Source organism: Pelophylax lessonae (assembly GCF_965119305.1).
Source record: "Pelophylax lessonae genome assembly, chromosome: 2".
Lineage (NCBI taxonomy): Eukaryota > Metazoa > Chordata > Amphibia > Anura > Ranidae > Pelophylax > Pelophylax lessonae.
The window spans coordinates 106673448-106694724 of NC_138769.1; the positions used below are offsets into that span (position 1 = coordinate 106673448).

Genomic DNA, 21277 nt, shown 5'->3' on the forward strand with positions numbered 1-21277 from the left:
AGTGACCATAGGTCAATAAGTTTCAGTATTAATTACAGTAATAGGAAACACAAGGGTAATATAAGGACACTGAATTTCAAAAGAGCCAATTTCCCACAACTGCGTTCTCTGTTAGAAAATATCAAATGGGATAGAACCTTGGGAACAAAGAAAGAACACTGGGGAAAAATGGGAGTGCTTCAAGAGCATACTTAACAAAGGGATTGGCCAGTGCATTCCAAAGGGAAATAAATTTAAAAGAGCAAAACTAAATCCTGGGTGGCTTCACTCCAACATAAAAATGCATATTAATACTAAAGAAAAGGCCTTCAAAATATACGGCGGAGGGGTCATTGGCAGCATTCAAGCATTACAAAGAGTGCAATAAGAAATGTAAAGGCGAAATCAAGGCGGCTAAAATAGAACACGAGAGACATATAGCGAAAGAGAATAAAAAGAACCCCAAGAAATTCTTGAAGTATATAAACAGTAAGAAAGCGGGGCCAGAACACATTGGCTCCATAAAAGACGATGAAGGAAATTTGGCCACAGAGGACAGAGAAAAGGCGAAAGTGTTAAATAATTTCTTCTCTTCAGTCTTCACAAAAGAATCGGGGGGCTACCCTAACCCAGCTTGTAATGCTAAACTAAATAATACACCTCAGGAAGTACCGCCATGGCTAACAAAAGATAGACTTAGAACTAAACTAGAGAAACTTAACATAAATAAATCACCGGGATCGGATGGCTTGTACCCGAGGGTACTTAAGGAACTCAGCCAGGTGATAGCCAGACCATTATTCTTGATCTTTAAGGATAGTCTACAGATGGGTATGGTGCTAGCTGATTGGAAAAAAGCCAACGTGGTACCAATATTTAAAAAAGGGCCGAGATATATCCCGGGTAGCTATAGGCCGGTCAGCCTAACATCAGTAGTCTGCAAGATTTTGCAAGGGGTGTTAAGGGACCACACACATGACTTTAGTAATGAAAACGGTATTATTAGTAGTGATCAGCATGGATTCATGAAAAATCGTTCTTGCCAAACCAATCTATTACCTTCTACAATGAAGTGAGCTGCCACCTAGATAAAGGTAAACCTGTGGATGTGGTGTATCTGGACTTTGCAAAGGCCTTTGACACTGTTCCCCACAAACGCTTACTGTACAAACTAAGGAATGTAGGTATGGACCATAGGGTGAGTACCTGCATAGAGAACTGGCTCCAGGGGGGAGTCCAGAGGGTGATGATAAATGGGGAGTACTCGGATTGGGCGGGTGTGGAAAGTGGGGTCCCCCAAGGTTCTGTCCTGGGACCAATCCTGTTTAATTTATTCATAAATGATCTAGAGGAGGGGATATCTAGTGCAATCTGCAATTTACACAAACCTCTGGGTTAGTTTAGGACGGAAAAGGACCTGGGGGTACTGGTGGACAACGGGCTTGGCAGTGGCAATGCCAAGCGGCTACAAGCAAAGCCAACAGAATACTGACATGTATAAAAAAGGGGATTCACTCCAGAAATAAAGAGATTATTCTCCCACTCTACAAGACTCTGGTCCGGTCACATCTGGAGTATGCTGTCCAGTTCTGGGCATCGTTTCTCAGGAAGGATGTGCTGGAACTGGAGAGAGTCCAGAGAAGGGCAACAAAAATAATTAGGGGAATGGAGGACATCAGCTATGAGGAAAGACTACAAGCACTAAACTTATTCTCTCTGGAGAAGAGACGATTGAGGAAGGATGTGATATCAATGTACAAATACTGTACTGGTGATGACCTTAGCATAAGGAACAAATTTTTTAGGGAAAGGGAATACAATAAGACACGTGGCCACTCACTAAAATTAGAGGAAAAACGGTTTAACCTTAAAATACGTAAGGGGTTCTTCACTGTCAGAGCAGTAAGGATGTGGAATTCTCTTCCACAAGCAGTCGTATCAGCAGGGAGCATTGATAGTTTCAAAAAACTATTAGATGGGCACCTTGAAGACCACAACATACAGGGGTATTCAATATACGGTTAACAGCAAACACACACACACCATAGGTTGAAATGGATGGACTGATGTCTTTTTTCAACCTCAAACTATATAACTATGTAAATGAACTGTAGCTCCCCAGTGTCGGCAGCACTCATGCAGCCTCAGACCATGACACTCCCACCACCCTCCCACCACCATGCTTCACTGTAGGCAAGACACACTTGTCTTTGTACTCCTTACCTGATTACCACTACACACGCTTGACACCATCTAAACCAAATAAGTTCATCTTGGTCTCTTCAGACCACAGGACATGTTTCCAGTAATCCACGTCCTTAGTCTGCTTGTCTGCAGCAAACTGTTTGCGGGCTTTCTTGTGCATGATCTTTAGAAGAGGCTTCCTTGTGGGACGATAGCAATGTAGACCAATTTGATGCAGTGTGCGGCGTATGGTCTGAGCACTGACAGGCTGACCCCCCACCCCTTCAACCTCTGCAGCAATGCTGGCAGCACTCATACGTCTATTTCCCAAAGACAACCTCTGGATGTGACGCTGAGCACGTGCACTCACTGTTCTGAGTGGAACCTTTCCTTAACCGCTGTATGGTCTTAGCCACGGTGCTGCAGCTCAGTTTTAGGGTCTTGACAATCTTCTTATAGCCTAGGCCATCTTCATGTAGAGCAACAATTCTTTTTTTCAGATCTTCAGAGAGTTCTTTGCCATGAGGTGCAATGTTGAACTTCCAGTGACCAGTATGAGAGAGTGAGAGCGATAACACCAAATTTAACACACCTGCTCTCCATTCACACCTGAGATCTTGTAACACTAATGAGTCACATGACACCGGGGAGGGAAAATGGCTAATTGGGCCCAATTTGGACATGTTCACTTAGGGGTGTACTCACTTTTGATGCCAGCGGTTTAGCCATTATTGGCTGCGTGTTGAGTTTTTTTGAGGGGACAGCAAATTTACACTGTTATACAAGCTGTATACTCACTACTTTACATTGTAGCAAAGTGTCATTTCTTCAGTGTTGTCACATGAAAAGATATAATAAAATATTTACAAAAATGTGAGGGGTGTACTCACTTTTGTGAGATACTGTATATGGACCTAACTGTCGATTTCAATCAAATAAATGCAGTCAGAATGTGGGAGGTTACAGCTGGGCTTTCGAATTAGAAAGTCAAGTTACCTTCTGCCAACACTCAGTTACAAAAGCAGCCTGCAATTATGTGTTTTTTTTTTTTTTTTTTCAAAAATTTAATTATAATATAAATAATTTTATGTAAGAATTAAAAATAATACACACAGTTGATAAACACGAAAACATGCAAAAAAATTGTAGAGTAGCGTAGGACAACTATTGTTTAAGAGAAGCCTGTGGGGGTGACCTTTTACAACATCAGAAATCTCTATATTGACTTTATGAATTCACCAGAAATCTTAGCAGTTATGAAGCAACAATTGCTTCAACAATGGCTACTGTTCGGTCATTGAAACCCCAAAAAATGTCAAATCCAGTCAGGGAAGAAACAAGTGGATGTATAAATACAAGTTAAATGAACCACTCCTACATCCTTTTTAAGGTTGCCATTCAAAAAAATTAAAACACTAAAAAATAAACCATAACCCTATTACAAAATTATAGTCTGAACTCCAAAAATGCAGAATAGCAGCCAAACAGCCACATTTATGGGGGCATGGACCACTGATCAGCCACATTTAAGAAATACTGACCACTCACATTTAAAGCTCAACCGGACTTATAGTTTACCTCCACTACAGGTCATCCGGAAAGTATTCACGGCGCTTCACTTTTTCCACATTTTGTTATTTTACAGCCTTATTCCAAAATGGATTAAATTCATTATTTTCTCCAAAATTCTACAAGCATACCTTATAATGACAATGTAAAATAAGTGCAAATTTATTAAAAATAAAACGCGAACAAAATCACATGTACATAAGTATTTACAACCTTTGCTCAAAACTTTGTTGAAGCACCTTTGGCATCAATTACAGCCTCAAGTATTTTTGAGTATGATGCCAAAAGCTTGACACACCTATTTTTGGGCAGTTTCTCCCATTCTTGTTTGCAGGACCTCAGATTGGATGGGGAGCGTTGGTGAACAGCCTTTTCAGATTTCTCTGATGTTCAATCAGGTTCAAGCCTCTGGCTGGGCCACTCAAGGACATTCACAGACTTGTCCCATAGCCACTCCTTTGTTATCTGGGCTGTGTGTATAGGGTGGTTGTCCTTTTGGAAGATGAACCTTTGCCCCAGTCAGAGGTCCAGGTGCTCTGGAGCAGGTTTTCATCAAGCATGTCTCTGTACATTGCTGGGTTCATCTTTCTCTTGATCCTAACTAGTCCCCCACTTCCTGCAACTGAAAAACACCCCCACAGCACGATTCTGCCACCACCATGCTTCACTGTAGGGATGGTATTGGCCAGGTGATAAGCGGTGCCTGGTTTCCTCCAGACATGACACTTGCCATTCAGGCCAAAGAGTTCAATGTTTGTTTCATCAGACCAGAGAATTTTGTTTTTAATTGTCTGAGAGTCCTTCAGGTGTGACTTTTGGCAAACTCCAGATGGGCTGTCATGTGCCTTTTACTGAGGAGTGGCCTTCATCTGGCCACTCTACCATGCAGGCCTGATTGGTGGAGTGCTGCGCAGATTGCAGAGGTTGTTCTTCTGGAAGGGAATCCTCTCTCCACAGAGAAATGCTGGAGCTCTGTCAGAGTGACCATCGGGTTCTTGGTCTCCTCCCTGACTAAGGCCCTTCTCCCCTGATCGCTCAGTTTGGCTGGGTGGCCCGCTCTAGGAAGAGTCCTGGTGGTTCCAAACTTCTTCCATTTATGGATGATGGAGGCCACTGTGCTCATTGGGACCTTCAATGCTGCAGAAACTTTTCTGTACCCTTCCCCAGATCTGTGCCTTGATACAATCCTGTCTCGGGGATCTACAGACAATTCCTTGTGAATACTTATGTACATGTATTTTTTTTTTTAATACATTTCCAAAGATTTCAAGCAAACTTCTTTTATGTTGTGGGGTATTGTTTGTAGAATTTTGAGGAAAATAATACATTTATTCCATTTTGGAATAAGGCTGTAACATAAAATGTGGAAAAAGTGAAGTGCTGTGAATCCTTTCCAGGTACACTGTAAATATATTTCAAGTGCATCAAAACACAAGGTAATCAAAGTATTAACAGTTAATTTTCTTTAAAAAGCAGCTGTAGCCTTAGAAAATCCGTCTCTTGCCAGTAATGCTGCAATGAAAATACCTTAATGTGTGTGGAAGCAGTGGTCTATCTGTGGAAATCCAACACCTTTCTCAACAGTTGCTGGTTTCTCAGTACAGGCGGTCCCCGGGTTACAAACAAGATAGGGTCTGTAGGTTTGTTCCTAAGTCAAATTTCTTTGTAAGTCGGAACAGGTAAATATTTTAAGTTTAGCTCCAGCCAAAATAATAATTTTTACGTTTTTTGGATAGCATAGTGAAGGGTTAACACCCCTGTACCATTTGTTTGACACCCGCAGCTATTGCTTCCGATCCTATCCCTGATATCCAGATGGATACAAACCCTATTTTCCATCCGTCCAGCGAATCTGATCGGATGGGATCAGATGAGAACGGACAGGCGGTCTGTTCTCATCCGATTCCCCCATAGAGGACAGCGGGGATCTGACAGCTCTGTCTCTGCACACAGAGCAGAGACGGAGCTGTCATCCGCCTGCTCAGCGGGGATCGGCGGATTGATCCCCCGCTGAGCAGAACGGCTCAGTCGGCGGATGCGGACCGTGTGAAAGGACCCTTACAGAAGTGAATTTCCCTTCCTAGTTTTAGATTTCTCCTCACTTCCTGTTGTCTCTCCGTTTGTAAGTAGGAGTCGTTTGTAACCTGGGGACCACCTGTAGTTTCAAACAATTTCAATGAAGTTCTTCTTTAAGGTAGAATCCAAGTGTATTGGAGTTTGTATGCCATGAGTGCACTCTATTACCCACCTCAGAACTGCGCCATAGCTGAAAGATGGCTACAGCGTGGCTCTCTTGTTCTGTGAGAGTGTCCATGGGTGTCCTCCCAGAACACTCCTCCTATGCACCCCCTGGGAAGTGCAATGGGCATGCTCTGTGACTGCTGTCTCCTTCGGACACAGCTGAAGACAGATCTAGGTAAAGGCCCAATCACTGCGGCCCTTTACCATGTGATTAGCTGTGTCCAATCACAGCTGATTACATGTAAACAGACTTGCCAGGTATCAGTATTCCTTGCCTCACACACTGTCACAAGGCTGACAGGGCACATTTACACTGATATTTAGGGCACTTATCGTCAGTGCCCTGCTTGTTAGTGCAGCCCCATCAGTGCCACCTATCAGTGCTCAACATTGCAGCCTCGTCAGTGCAGCTTATCATTGCTCCTCATTGCACATCAGTGCAGCCTCTTCAGTGCCCATCAGTGCATCCTCCTCAATGCATATCAGTGCCCACCAGTGCACCCTCATCAGCACACATCAGTGCAGCCTCGTTAGTGCCCATCAGTGCATATCAGTGCAGAAGAAAAATTACTTTTTTGCAAAATGTTATAACAGAAACTAGAAAAAAATTTTTATCAAAATGTTCAGTAGTTTTTTGTTTGTTTAGCAAAAAACAGAAAATATCAGTAGTAAGGAAATAGTACCAAAAGAAATCTCTATATGTCTCAAAAATTGGTAAGAATTGAATATGTAAATAGAAAAAGTGGTTGAGGGAAAAACTTCAAACACTCGCCCAGCGCTCGTGATATCAGGAATATTCCATAAAACAATAAAATAAATTTAAAACATCATAAATTCACTGATAGCAGCCGCTGTAAAAATTAAGAGATCTCAATAAAATGCAATAAATACTATCAATAAAATTATTTAGCACCAATCGCATTCAGCAGCGCTCAATATTTGCATGCATATTGTTAATCATAAAACTTCCTCATACAATGAATGAGTCTATGTAAATTCAGTCTTTTGCTGGCAAAACAGGTTTCCACAAGAAACGTTGGTACTCCCAGTGCTCCACACACAAATCTGGCGTCCGCCTTCACCACACCATAAGTGCTCCCCTTAGGAATGGGCACTCACCAGAAAGCCAATGATCATTCGCCTGTAAGCATAGGTTGCTTGCACCCTTTGGTAGCTTCGAACAGATCTAGCAGAGAATTGTGCAACAGAGGTTGAACATGTATGGCCAGCCTAAGGTACGGTCCGGTCTCTGAGGAACACCAGATAGCAGTGGTCATCCAATAGGAGCGCTCCTGTTCGAGGCTACCAAAGGGTGCAAGCAACCAAAGACTGAATTTACATAGACTCATTCATTGTATGAGGACGTTTTATGATTAACAATATGCATGCACATATTGAGCGCTGCTGAATGCGATTGGAGCTAAATAATTTTATTGATAGTATTTATTGCATTTTATTAACCTCCCCCCCATCCGCGCTACAGCCTATATACGGCTGCAGCGCAGACTTGAATTTTCGGGAGGCTGTTTTTAAACGGCCTCCCAGTGACACGCCCCCCATCTCTCATCGCCGGCGCTCCTTCCTCACACAGAGCCTGCAGTGTGAGGAAGGAGGGGGAGCATCACAGCGCCAGGGACACAGAGACATGTAATCAGGGCACTGATCACCAGTGCCCTGATTACTAAAAGGTAAAAACATACACACAGTGCCCCCCCATCAGTGCCCGCCATCAGTGCCCCCATCAATGCCCACAATCAGTGCCCATAGTGTTGCCAGTCAGTGCCCATCAGTGCCTGCTCATCTAGGCACTGATGAGCACTGACTGGCAGCACTATGGGCACTGAGTGTGGGCACTGATGGTGCTGCCCATCAGTGCCGCTCATCAGTACCACCCGTCAGTGTCCAGTGCCCATCAGTGCCGCCTATCAGTGCCGCCCGTCAGTGCCCAGCAGTGCCACCTCTCAGTGCCCAGCAGTGCCACCTCTCAGTGCCCAGCAGTGCCACCTCTCAGTGCCCAGCAGTGCCGCCTATCATTGCTCATCAGTGCCGCCTATCAGTGCTCATCAGTGCGGCATATTAGTACCTCCTCATCAGTGCCCATAAGTGCCACCTCATCAGTGCCCATAAGTGCCACCTCATCAGTGCCCATCAGTGCAGCCTATCAGTGCCCATCAGTGCCGCCTCATCAGCGCACATCAGTGAAGGAGAAACATTTATTTTCAAAATTTACTCGCAGAAAATAAGAAAAACTTTTTTTTTTTTCAAAATTTTCTGTCTTTATTCTTTTTTTTTGTAAAAAATAAAAAACCCAGAGATGATTAAATACCACCAAAAGAAAGCTCTATTTGTGTGAAAAAAATGATAAAAATTTCATATGGGTACAGTGTAGCATGACTGCGCAATTGTCATTCAAAGTGTGACAGCGCTGAAAGCTGAAAATTGGCCTGGATGGGAAGGGTGTTTAAGTGCACAGTAGGCAAGTGGTTAAGAATTGAATATGGGTAGAGTGTTGCTTAACTGTGCAATTGTCGGACAGCACTTAAAGCTGAAAATTGGCCTTAACAGGAAGGGGGTGAAAGTGCCCAGTACTGAAGTGGTTAACTTAGTCCACTCATTTTAAATATACAAATACCACACCTGCCACATTTAAGGCAATACAGCACATCAAGATGCATGCCATGTGCACTTTAGTGCTGTAGCATGCATTATTGTATCGCTCCTGTATGAAGCCAGGCTAAACAAACAAGTTCAAGTTGGCATAAAACTTAGCCTTCCCATAGATCTATTTGACATAGAATTTTCACTGAAATTATAAAATTGATGTAAATGATGCAAAAAAAAAAAAAAAACTCAAAACTATGGAGGAGATGAGAGGCATTCAACAGAAGATCCAAGATACATGGCCTTTATGCCAGCGTCTAGCAATGCAGAACAGGTTGCGTTTGAAACAGAGGTTACAATAAAGCAAACAAAAGGCAACTATGGTATCTGATGCTTCAGGCCCTATCCACATCTGAGAAATGCTTCTGCAACGCTTTTTTTTTTTTTTTACGCAGTTTTGTGGTGCATTTTTGGAGTGGCACCATTTATTTTCAATGGGCCTCCCTCTGCTCCAAAAATGCACCAAAGAAGCTCATGTAACACATTTTGGCGCTGAGCCAGGCACATTTGGCAATGCGTTATTTGCAGTGATTTTTGTGTGTTTTGTTGCATGACAATCACAGTAAAATTTAATTTGGGTTGCCATTAGGAAATAATAGCACAGCATACACGTCCCGCAATTTGCTGCAATTCTGGAATTGCAGGCAAAATCACGCCATTCTGCCTGTGATTCCATTATGCTTGAGTGTGACATTTTTGCTGTTGAGGATGTAAAAGTCTGTGACGGTACTAACCGTCACTATGAGTGAAAGACAGATACTTAATGGTTTGGATTGCTTCATGTGGGACAGTAATCTTTGTCAGCAATATCTCTCAAATATATGAAGACGAATGATTTGACTTTTCAGATTGCTAGAATATTGCAGGAGTGTCTCGCAGACCCTTGGGGTTTGTTATTGGTAACTGCCTGTATTCCATTAATCTATTGTTTCTGTCTGCCTTAAGATAAACTTATTATGGGATGTACATGTGTATGTGTATTGGCTGCTAAGGGGGAGGGGGGATTGTCCCACAGTGTATATCACTTTGTACATGTGTTTGAATAAACAGTTTGAGTTCAATTTCACCCTCAATCTAGAGTCCTGTCTCTTATTGGGGGAATCCGCTACAACGGATTGCTATGCTCTTCATACTCCCTTGGATAATCACTAAGCTCTTGTAAGAGCTTGTTCCTGTTCCTGCTTCACTCTCTGGGGAAAGAGAGGTTCACCCACTGGAACCTGGACCCTTGTCGTAGGTCCAGGGTGGGTAGGATACGGCGAGACCACAACCAAGCTGCGGCGGTTCATGGGGTCTGAGGTGGTTATGGTGTCTGGTGGAGTGCTTGGAGCTCTCGGGAAGCATTAGGAGCATCTGTCAACGGAGGTACCCAGTCGGAGTGCCGGTTGATCCGTTACATTGGTGGCAATCGGGATGGCTTCCTAGTGCAAGGAGAAGCAGTTCTCGGAGACATTGGTAACGTTATGGATCAAGCTAACACCCGTGCAGCATCCCCATAAGAAGAGGAGAGGTACAGATATCAGCCGCCATGGAAGAGGAATTCGTAAGGAGGTTGCGAGAGATGCAGATACAGCACAGGGGACCAGTGTCAGAGCAGGTCCTGCTAGGATGGCATGATTCTGTGCGCTTAGATCTCAGGAAGGAAACGCTAGCCCGTGAGCAGCGCCACCAGGGAAAAATTCTCCCCTCCATCCAGAAAAGGTACTGGTCGCAGTATGGATTGCGGGAGCTGTTTTTGGGAGATACACCGCACAAGGAGCAGACAGCTGAGTTAAGGAGGCTGGTCTGGGCAGAGATGCGGTTAGAAGAGCGCTATAGAGCCCTCCGGTGGCATGTATCCCAAACATGCCCTTGAATAGCGGATGACAGGCCAACGGAAGGCTTTGGCTACGACGGCTGGGGACTGTTGTACGAGAAGCTGTCAGGGGACCCTAACTTTGGGAACGATTTGGAGTGGCGGTTAGAGAAAATTATGGATTACAGAGAAAGGATTCTGAACATCTCGGAAGTGCTCTGGGCGCTGGAAGATATGGAGTTTCTGGCCATTTAGGAATGGGAGCTAGAGATCGCCTACAGACGGCTGCTAGACTCTGCTCAGCTCCAGGGCTGGGCTCCCCTTGCCTGGGAATATCCAGAAGAACCAGCTGACAGTCCAGAAATCCTGACTGAAGAATCGACAATATGGCACAGTAATAGTGTGCTTTGCTCACCTGCACCCACGGTCTTGGATGCGGATGCAGATGTCTTATGGCGGATGCAGCAAGTGCTGACTCACCTGGATGAACCTGTTTCTGCACAGGACGAGCTTAGATGGAGGAATGCATCTGTCCAGCCACTGGATAAAGGTATGGGAGAAGAGGAAGCCATCTTCATTCCCCAACCACGGATCACAGATGTAATTGACTTTTCATCGGAGGATGTTATGGATGATAAGTCACCTGCCAAAGTATTGGCACTGGGCCCAAGTGCCACCAGCCCATGCCCTGGACTTTCAGCATTTCCAGAGACTGGGGATTTAATAGATTTTTCTGCTGAGGAGGAACGTCCCAGTGAGTCTACAGCAGAAGAGTGGGCATCCAGGCCTATTGCTGCTGACCTCTGCCTGCAACAATTGGTGACCCAGGAAAGGAAGATGTGTGCAAGGCCACTGACTTTTCAGTTTACTTTCCTGCAGAACAGCTGGCAACGGAGCCTAACATCATTGAGCGCTGCCCAACACCAACAGCAGCTTCAGCCTCCTTGAGAGAAGAGACCCAGGGTGAGAAGGTGATGATCACTCCCCAACAGCAGCTGCAAAGCTTGGAGAAGAAGGTGGTCATCCTTCCTCCCCAGCGAGAGATCCACAGTCTGGGAGCGGAGGAAGCCAGTCTCCCTCCCCAACAGTTAGCCAGAGCGGATTTTGTGGAGTCCCCAGCAGAAGTGCTGGCAACAGGGCAGAGTGCTACCAACCTCTGCCCTTCCCCCTGCAAAAGCTACAGAGTTCCAGGAAGCTTGGGAAATCGGCACCTTGCCCTAGCAACAAGCTGATGAAGTGAAGCTTCTACACCCAGCTGAAGTGCTGGCAGCCGGACAGAGAGTAAACAACCTCTGCCCCACACCTGTTGCAGTTCCGGAGGCCCAGGGTGAGAAGGGAGAGGAGGTTACTATCCTCCCTCCCCAACAGTCAGTCAGAGCAGAGGAAACTGTCTTCCCTCCCCAGCCAGGATCTGTGCATCTGGGAGACGGTACCAGAGAATGGTTGTCCCAACCGCCAGATGAGGATAATGATGATGAAGCAGCTGACTCCCCTTCCCAGCAGCAGACGGTGCCCCAGAATGATGACACCAACCCAGCAGAAGAGCTGGCAACAGAGCAGAGTGCGGTTGGCCTCTGCCCTCAACATACAAAAGATGGAGTTCCTGTGGTAGTGGATGGGACTGCAGTCTTCACGTTTATATCCCAGGGATGCTGGACAGTCGGCCCAGATCCCCAACAGCCTGACAAAGTGAGCCCCGCCACCCTGTCTTCTCTCCAGTGGCTGAAAGGACTCCCGGGAGAAGGGCCAGTCCATGCTTATCCACATCGGCGGGTATGTTCTACGAGAGATGCAGAGGTTGGCTGGGTAAGTAACGCTGTTTTCCAGGCAATTTGTTTGGGGTACTGGGTGGGTGCCGACATTGGGAGGGCCCGTGGAACACAACCTACCTTAGAGAGGTTGGAAAATTGCTCTCTTAGCCCCCTAGGCTCCCCTTATGTCTAAGTCACCTTGTTTCTATTAGGGACACAGGGTGACCAAGAAGCCCAGTCTGGCCTGCCCAAACCAGACTCCCACAGACTGATCGGCTATGAGAGCTCCATGCGCCTTGCCAGGACAAACTTACAAACTATGTGGAACTTTGTCAAGGAAGCTGGCATGATGGATTGAGTCTTTGGGACTTGTTACTGACTAACTCAGGCACAGACCAATTGGAGGTCTGGTACCTGGTTGGTCTACCTTTCGGGGGAAGATATGTGACGGTACTAACTGTCACTATGAGTGAAAGACAGATACTTAATGGTTTAGATTGCTTCAAGTGGGACAGTAATATTTGTCAGCAATATCTCTCAGGAAATGTGTGCATATGAATGGTTTGACTTTTCAGATTGCTAGAATATTGCAGGAGTGTCTCATAGACCCCTGCTAGATAGTGAGATGGGGTGGGGTTTGTTATTGGTAAGTGCCTGTATTCCTTTGATCTATTGTTTCTGTCTGCCTTAAGATAAACTTATTATGGGATGTATATGTGTATGTGGATTGGCTGCTAAGGGGTAGGGGGGATTGTCCCACAGTGTATATATCTTTGTTCATGTGTTTGAATAAACAGTCCTGTTTTGTATACTGTATATAAGAGCCAAAGACTGAAATTAAAATTGAGTAACACATTCACTATGCGCTTGGGTGGGAGAGAGTTACTTCCAGGGCTCTGAAGTCTGGACGTGGGGAATGGAAAGATATGCTGGCAAAGGTTAGTAGAGATTACATAGACAGATAATATAGAAAGGGATAACTCCCTTAGGTAGACAGATACAGTTGCAGTTCTGGGATAATCTTTTAGTTATAATAAAGTAATATATAAGGGAATATGGATATGTACCATTAACTTGTTATATATCAGGTATAGTATTCTTTTAGGCCTCATGCAGCTACAAAAGTCAGTGAGGGCTTGTTTTAAAGCTAATGTCCTGCTTATAAAGAATATGTAAATAGGTAAATGTCCATATTTAGCTCACAGTTCTACTATAACATAAACCTGTGCTGAAGCTGCCATTTCTGCTTTTCCTCCTAAAAATGCCAGTAGCCTGTTTGTCATCCTGATTCGATAGTTTTGGTACTTTCTAAATCTCAAAGCAGGAACAACTATACAGATCAGCAGCTCTGACGTAACTCTATGTTTATTTGCTGCATGCCTTCTCTGGATCAGTCATTTGGAAAGTACTGAAGCTACCTGAATGCTAAGTCACTTTGAAAGGGCAAAGTGTAGGCACATTCTGCTACTGTTGAAGGTTGCTTGACATGGAAAGTGAGGCAGCCCCTTATATTAATGAGGCAATAGGAAAGTACACTATATTATTGTCAAAAGTATTGGAATGCCTGCCTTTACACGCACATGAACTTTAATGGCATCCTAGTCTTAGTCCGATATTGAGTTGGCCTACCCTTTGCAGCTATAACAGCTTCAACTATTCTGGGAAGGCTGTCCACAAGGTTTAGGAGTGTGTCTACGGGAATGTTTGACCATTCTTTCAGGAGCACATTTGTGAGGTCAGGCACTGATGTTAGACGAGAAGGCCTGGCTTGCAGTGTCCACTGTAATTCATCCCAAAGGTACTCTGTCAGGTTGAGGTCAGGACCCTTAGCAGGTGTGCAGGTCAGTCAAAGTCCTCCACCCTAAACTCACTCATCCATGTCTTACAGTTTGCACTGGTCCAAATCATTTGGTAGAGGGGGGATTATGGTGTGGGGTTGTTTTTCAGGGGTTGGCCTTGGCCTCTTAGTTCCAGTGAAGGGAACTCTTAAGGCGTCAGCATGCCAAGACATTTTGGACAATTTAATTTGGAACAGTTTGGGGGTGGCCTCTTCCTGTTCCAACATGACTGTGCACCACTGCATAAAGCAAGGTCCATAAAGGCATGGATAAATGAGTTTGGGGTGGAGGAACTTGACTGGCCTGCACAGAGTCCTGACCTCAACCCAAATGCGCTTCTGGAAGAATGGTCAAACGTTCCCATAAACACATTACTAAACCTTGTGGACAGCATTTCCAGAAGAAACAACAACAAACATTTTATACTTCCCTGCTCTGTATAATTGTTTTGCACAGAGCAGCCCAGATCCTCATCTTCTTGAGTCCCTCTTCAGTGTTCCTGGCCCCTCCCTCCTGTTAAGTGCCCCCCACAGCAAGCAGCTTGCTTTAGGGGCACCCGAGTCGAGCCTCAGCTCCCTGTGTCCATTCAGACATGGAGCCGCTGTTCGGCCCCAGTCCCTCACTCTCCTCATTGGCCCACTGAATTTCATTGAAAGCAGCAGGGGGCCAATGGCGCGGCACTGCCGTCTTAGGCAATGAGGAGGGAGAGTCTCAGGCAGCCGAGACACCTCTTGCAACATCGTTGGAGTGCAACATCACATAGAATGCATTAAGATAAAAACCTTCTGACTTTACAACGACTTTAAGCTTTAACCAAGCTACCTCTGTCTTTAGAAATCCTGAAAATGAACCTTCATCACTAGAGCTCTGACAGGAGCACTTTTAATTGTACTAAATAGCTAGTGGAAGTTGGCAGAAAATCAACACAACATCTCACAGCAGTGTTTCTAGATCAGAGAGCAGCTATATCAAATTAAAACTGCTTTCTTATCCTTGGCCACACACCAAGAATGACAATAAAAATAGTTGAATATTTGCTCAACTAATTTTTTCTAAACAACCCAAGCCTGGTGACATAAAGCCTTTCTTATCACATCTGCGTTCCTTCCTCGATAACAGTCGCATTAGGTTTATACACACCTGGATGAAAAGTGCCGACTTTAGCGATGAGAAGTTTTTATATGGCTTCTCAGGCTCACTATCTCAGGCAACAATCAGCAGCTGACTCTAACTACTGAGTTGGCACAGTAAAGTTTCTCATGCTGTTTTAGTGCAAGATAACATCTGGATTGGTGTAACCTGCAATTAAATAATCATATTTCTACTGATTTGGTCAGATTTTGCAAACATGTTAAAAAAGGGTTAGTCTACCCGATATTTTAATAAATGGTAGATGCCAATGGATTGAGAGCCCATCACCTTCTTGACTCAGAAACTTTGGTGGAAAGATCTATATATTGAAGTGAACTTTTAAAGTCCCCCCATCCACACTGTTAGGAGGAAAGTCTTGCAGCTGCATCCAGACTTTCTTTTTTTGATATTATGGAGAATGCAGCAGGAGGAAAGAGATGACAAAGATGAAGGGAAGACTCGTAAACTCTATGCTGTAAATTCTCACAGCTCAAGTCATAAAAGTACCCATCAGCCCACGGGACTCTACCCATAGCTGAATTGTCAATGGATGGAAGTTAAACAAGAGAGTAGAGACATACAATTGCAATACAGTGAACCTTATGAAAATGTGTGTGATTGAGTTAGGAACAGGCAGAAGTCAGATTTGTGTAAAATAGCTGTTTGTCTGTAAATCCATCATTCTGTCAGCCTATATCAGTCCTATTCTATCAGTCTAGTTATTTTAGTTGCTTCTGGTGCCATGGCTTTGCCACAAAACTTTTTATACCACATCGTTGTTTGGTTCAATGTTTGTCAACCATGCATACCTTGAGCTGACATTTATATTTAACCCCTTTGCGCCGGCTCCACTCGGCCCTTTAATGGCTTTCAGATGAAGGGAGACTGGGTTTATGATCATGTGAATGTCGTGATTGGCTGTCATGGTGGTCAGTTGATCGGAAAGCTCTCGATTGAAGAAGCAATCGGAAGCTTTCCGTTAGCCACCGGCAACTGTAGCAGTGCAAATATGCGGCCGCTCGGGGCCAAGGCACACCCACCGAGAAGCTGCATATATGCGTACTGTCGACATGAAGGGGTTAAAATACATATTTAAAGGTAAACTCCATTGCATCACCAGCTTCTGCACTGCAAGGGTTAAAGTGGTTCTAAAGGCTAGAACCCAGGTGTGGAAAACTGGCAGGCGGATTACCTGAGTTGTCAGGTGTTGGATCAGGGGGAATGGTCTCTGCACCCAGAGGTGTTTCATCTCCTGTGTGTCCAGTGGGGGACTTCTGACATCCACCTGTTAGCTTCTTGACTCAACAAAAAGGTTCAGAAGATTGTAGCCAGGTCGCGGGATCCTCCGGACGATGCCACAGTCGAACTGGTGGCTTCCTTGGGGTCAATATCGGCTGATCTATGCATTCCCTGTGCTGAAACTCCAGCTGAGGCTTCTGCACAGAATAGAAGTTGAAGGGATTCTGGTCATTCTGGTGGCCCCAGACTGGCCTCATCGTTCTTGGTACGCAGATCTGGTAAGGTTGGTCGCTGATGCTTCTTGGAGACTTCCTCTCAGGGAAGATCTGCTGTCTCAAGGGCTGATCTTCTATCCTGCTTTACAATCACTGGCTTTAACGGCGTGGCTGTTAAAAACCAGGTATTGAAGTACAGGGGTCTTTCTGACTCTGTGATTCCTACACTGTTAAAGGCCAGAAAGTCTACTTCCAGGAAGATCTATCATCATACGTGGAAATCGTACATCTCATGGTGTGAATCGCTGAAGGTGCATCCTCGCCTTTTTCGGTGGCTAGGATTTTGACCTTTCTTCAAAAGGGGGTTGAACAGCGGTTGGCCTTGGGCACTATCAAAGGCCAAGTGTCAGCTTTGGCTGTGTTTTCCAACGTCCTTTAGCTACGCTTACCTTGATTCACACTTTTTTTACAAGGGGTTCGCCATATGGTTCCTCTGAGGCGATCCCCGCTATCTCCGTGGGATCTTAACTTGGTATTTTCTGTTCTTCAAAAACCTCCTTTTGAGTACATTAGGGAGTTCCTCTGCTTACACTGTCACATAAGGTTGCCTTATTGGTGGCTATTACTTCTGCCCGCAGAGTGTCTGAAATGGCAGCGCTATCCTGCCATTCACCTTATCTGGTGATCCACAGAGATAAAGTGGTACTTCGACCTAATCAGTCGTTTCTTTCTAAGGTGGATTCTGATTTTCATCTGAATGAAGACATTGTGCTGCCTTCACTCTATTCTAAGCCCAAGCATCCCAAGGAAATTCCCTTGCATTCTTTGGATGTGGTTCAGGCAATTAGGGTTTATCTGGCGGCTACTGAATCTTTCAGGAAATCAGACTCTCTCTTTGTCCTCACGGAAAGACCTTGAAAAAGATTGGCTGTGTCTGCTGCGACCATATCCAGATGGATCAGGCTTATTCACTGAAGGGTCGGGTTTCCCCTTCCTCTGAAGGCGCATTCTACTAGGGCGCTAAGTGCCTCTTTGGTTTTTCGCCATCAGGCGTCAGTAATGCAAGTTTGCAAGGCAGCAACTTGGTCGTCTGTGCACACGTTCACAAAATTCTACAAAGTAGATCTGTTGGCATCGTCGGATGCTTCTTTTGGCCGCAAGGTTTTGCAGGCTGCTGTGTAAAGAGAAAATTTTCTCTTTGAGGGTGTATGTTTTTTCTAGGTGAGCTCCAGTTGTTCCTGATTGAGCTCCCTGTTCACTGGTTGGCTAAGTTTAGCCTTTTGGGTAATTACGTTATTTTCTGCGTTGTTTTCCCACCCCTCATGTAAATACTGCTTTGGGACATCCCAATGGTCAAGAAGAATACAGAGCTGCGTCTGTCAATGAACGATAGAGAAAACTGGATTTTTGACTTACCGTAAAATCCTTTTCTCTGAAGTTCATTGACAGATGCAGCACCCGCCCCTCTAATTATGAGTGGGATGGGGTTTTTTTTTCTTCTAAACACTGCTTGCAACAAAACTGAATCCTATAGCAGAGTGTGTGTGGGTGTATGCCTGCAGGGACTGCCCCATATGTGTGGTAAAGATTTTTCCTGCCTAGTGTCTTACTCCTGTAGGGGGCAGCATAACCCAAAGGTCAAGAAGAATATGGAGCTCCGTCTGTCAATGAACTTCAGAGAGAAGGATTTTACGGTAAGTCAAAAATCCAGTTTTTCACCAGTTTTTATTTCACCATTTGTCAGGAAAATGCATTCTGCGTTAATTATATGTGGCAACGGAATGCAAATAAGATGGGAAAAATAGATAGTTACCGCTATTTATTGATTAAGGCAAAGTAAACCTGTAAAAACTTAAATATTTCCATCAGAGTTTAGATTTACCCATTTATAAAAAGGATCATAATGAGAGTTCCACAAGAAAATGGTATATTTCCAATGCCAAACATTTTTTAGCCATAGTTATATGTAATAAACACAGAAATGGCGCCCAAGTTGTGGCCCGAGGGCTGTATGTGGCCCTTTGCTGTCTCTAAACTGTCCCTTTTCTAAACTGTGCATTTTTTCCTCCATTGACCACACAAATAAGGAACAATTTCGCCCGCTGACAGGTCCTAATTCCTCCCACAGACACCACTGATGAGATATAATTTCTCCTACTGACACTAGCAATGGAACACTATTCCTCCCACTGACACCCAACAATTTCGGACTTTATTTCAACGATAGGGCATTATTCATTTTAATAACACCAATGACGGGACACTATTTCTTCTACTGATACCAACAATAGCACACTGTTCCTTCCACTGACATCAATAATTGACCTTGGAGGAAGATTAATGCCCTTAGTCATTTTTTACTCCTGCTGACCACCAAGCCTTAGGCATTTTTACTTCCATTTGCCTCTGAGCCACTGATGCCATGACATTTTCTACCTACTCTGGCCAGTGTGCACCCCCTAAAGCAGGGGTCCTCAAACTATGGCCCTCCAGCTGTTGAGGAACTACACATGCCATGAGGCATTGTAAAACTCTGACATTCACAGACATGACTAGGAATGATGGGAATTGTAGTTCCTGAACAACTGGAGGGCCATAGTTTGAAGATCCCTGCCCTAAAGTCTTAAGAACAGTGAATCGACCCTTTACTCTGGGATCTTCTGGCTGCACCTCAGATGTCCTCAGATGCTGGAGATTACATGCAGGACTTCTACTTCCAGGAGGTTGTTCCCTGTGTATTGTGGTGCATGGTCTACAGACCTCTACAGTGGCAGCACGGGGGGTCACCGCCGCCATGTGCAGAGGGGTGTCCAAGATATTTGGATCTGGTTTACCTTTTCTTTTATCGTAAAAAGGTCAACCTAACCTTTTAGATACTTTTTGGGAAAGAGGTAGGCAACCTCAGCAGTGGTGAAACTACAAATCCCATCATGCCTCTTCTAACGGACCATCATGCCTCTTCTGTACTATTCTGTACTCCTCCTGGACCTCTCTGCTGCCTTTGACACAGTGGACCACCCCCTCCTCAAAAAACAAAAAAAAAAAAAAACTCCACTTCTTTAGTCTCTGTGACTGTTCTCTTTGCTGGTTCTTATCCTACATATTCCACTACACCTTCTGTGTCACTTGTGTCATTCTACTTCCTCCTCTCCTCTCCCTTTCTCTGTCGGGGTCCCCCAAGGTTCTGTTCTTAGACCTCTCCTATTCTCAATCTACACCCCCTCCCTGAGCCAGTTGTTTGGCTTTCAGTACCATTTCTACACCAATGACACCCAAATCTATCTCTGTACCCCTCAGCTCACTCCATTAATCTCCTCACGCATCACAAATTGACTAACAGACATATCAGTCTGGATGTCACACTACTTCCTCAAACTCAATCTATCCAGAACCAAGCTCATCTTATTTCCTCCCCCCGCGTGCCTCTACCCCTGATTTCTCTGTCAAAATTACCCCCCCCCCCTATGGTTCTAGGTGTAATCCTGGACTCTTAGCTATTCTTTCAACCCACATCCAATCACTACCAATCCTTTCACTGGCTTCCGCTCATTCAACAAACTAAATTCAAGATACTAACAACAACTTACAAAGCCATCCACAACTCTGGCCACTAACCTAGTCTCAAAATACCAACCAAATAGTTATCTTCGTTCTTTACAAGACCTCCTGCTCTCTAGCTTCCATGTCACCTCCTCCCATGCTCACCTCCAGGACTTCTCCAGTGCGTCTCCCATCCTCTGGAAATTCCTAACCCAATCTATCCAACTATCTCCTGCTCTGTCCACTTTCAAACTATTCCTGAAAACTCATCTCTTCAGAGAAGCCTACCTGGCCCCTAACTAACAATTGTACATTTATTTTCTCGTCAGTCCATTCCCCTCAGTTATTACCAGTTGTATCTCTTGACCCTCCCTCTTAGATTGTGAGCTATAATGAGCAGGACTCTCGGATTCCTACTGTAATAAATTGTATTGTATATGTACTGTCTGCCCTTATGTTGTAAAGGGCTTCATAAATTGTCGGCGCTATATACATCCTGTATAATAATAATAATACTTGACCTCTTGAGTACATTGTTTTAAATTCACCATTTGTAACATAGAAAACAAATGATTTTATTACCTCTTCCATTTCCTTTCCCGTCTTTTCTCGGCATCATGTCTTTGCCAAACATTGGCATCTGAGGAATGTCCTTTCCATAATGTGGCATGTGTGCCTTCTCCTTTCCCATGTGCCCAAGTGGTGTGCCATCTTTTCCTATTGGCATATGATGCATCTGTTGTCCGAGTGGCTGGTACTGTGGTATCTGTGGAGGTAATGGCTTCATGCCATAGTAGGCACCTCCGCTGCTGAAATTCAGGAGGCCCAACAAGATGAGTGAAAGAAACGGGATCTTCTGCACAGGACCTCGTGGTAGCGCCATTACCTAAAGAAGCAGAGCGATACAAGTGTGAGAAGATAGGGAGAAAAAAAAGTATGATTCTAGTAAGCCTGCCATTTAAAGTACAACTCCACCTTTATGACAAATTTGATATGGTGAAGCAGAGTAGTAAAATAGTAGGATTCAAGAAAATGGCAGCCGCACACTAAATGATAATCCCGCAATCAACTTTACTGTTCACACCACAACCCGCACTAACCCCTACCACACTTTCGATGCAAAGAGCTTAATTA

The 21277-nt window shown here is 44.6% G+C and overlaps 1 protein-coding gene across 3 annotated transcripts in view; it reads right to left on the minus strand.

The window, feature by feature from the left end:
• The window catches only part of COL8A1 (collagen type VIII alpha 1 chain), a gene marked incomplete at its 5' end in the record, with an annotated part of 146397 nt that overhangs the window by 12631 nt on the left and 112489 nt on the right, over positions 1-21277 (minus strand). For all 3 annotated transcript variants that reach the window (XM_082245489.1, XM_082245487.1, XM_082245488.1), the window contains one exon: positions 20726-21029. In XM_082245489.1, the coding sequence (XP_082101615.1) occupies positions 20726-21029 (304 nt within the window). The remainder of the gene's footprint in view (positions 1-20725; positions 21030-21277) is intronic.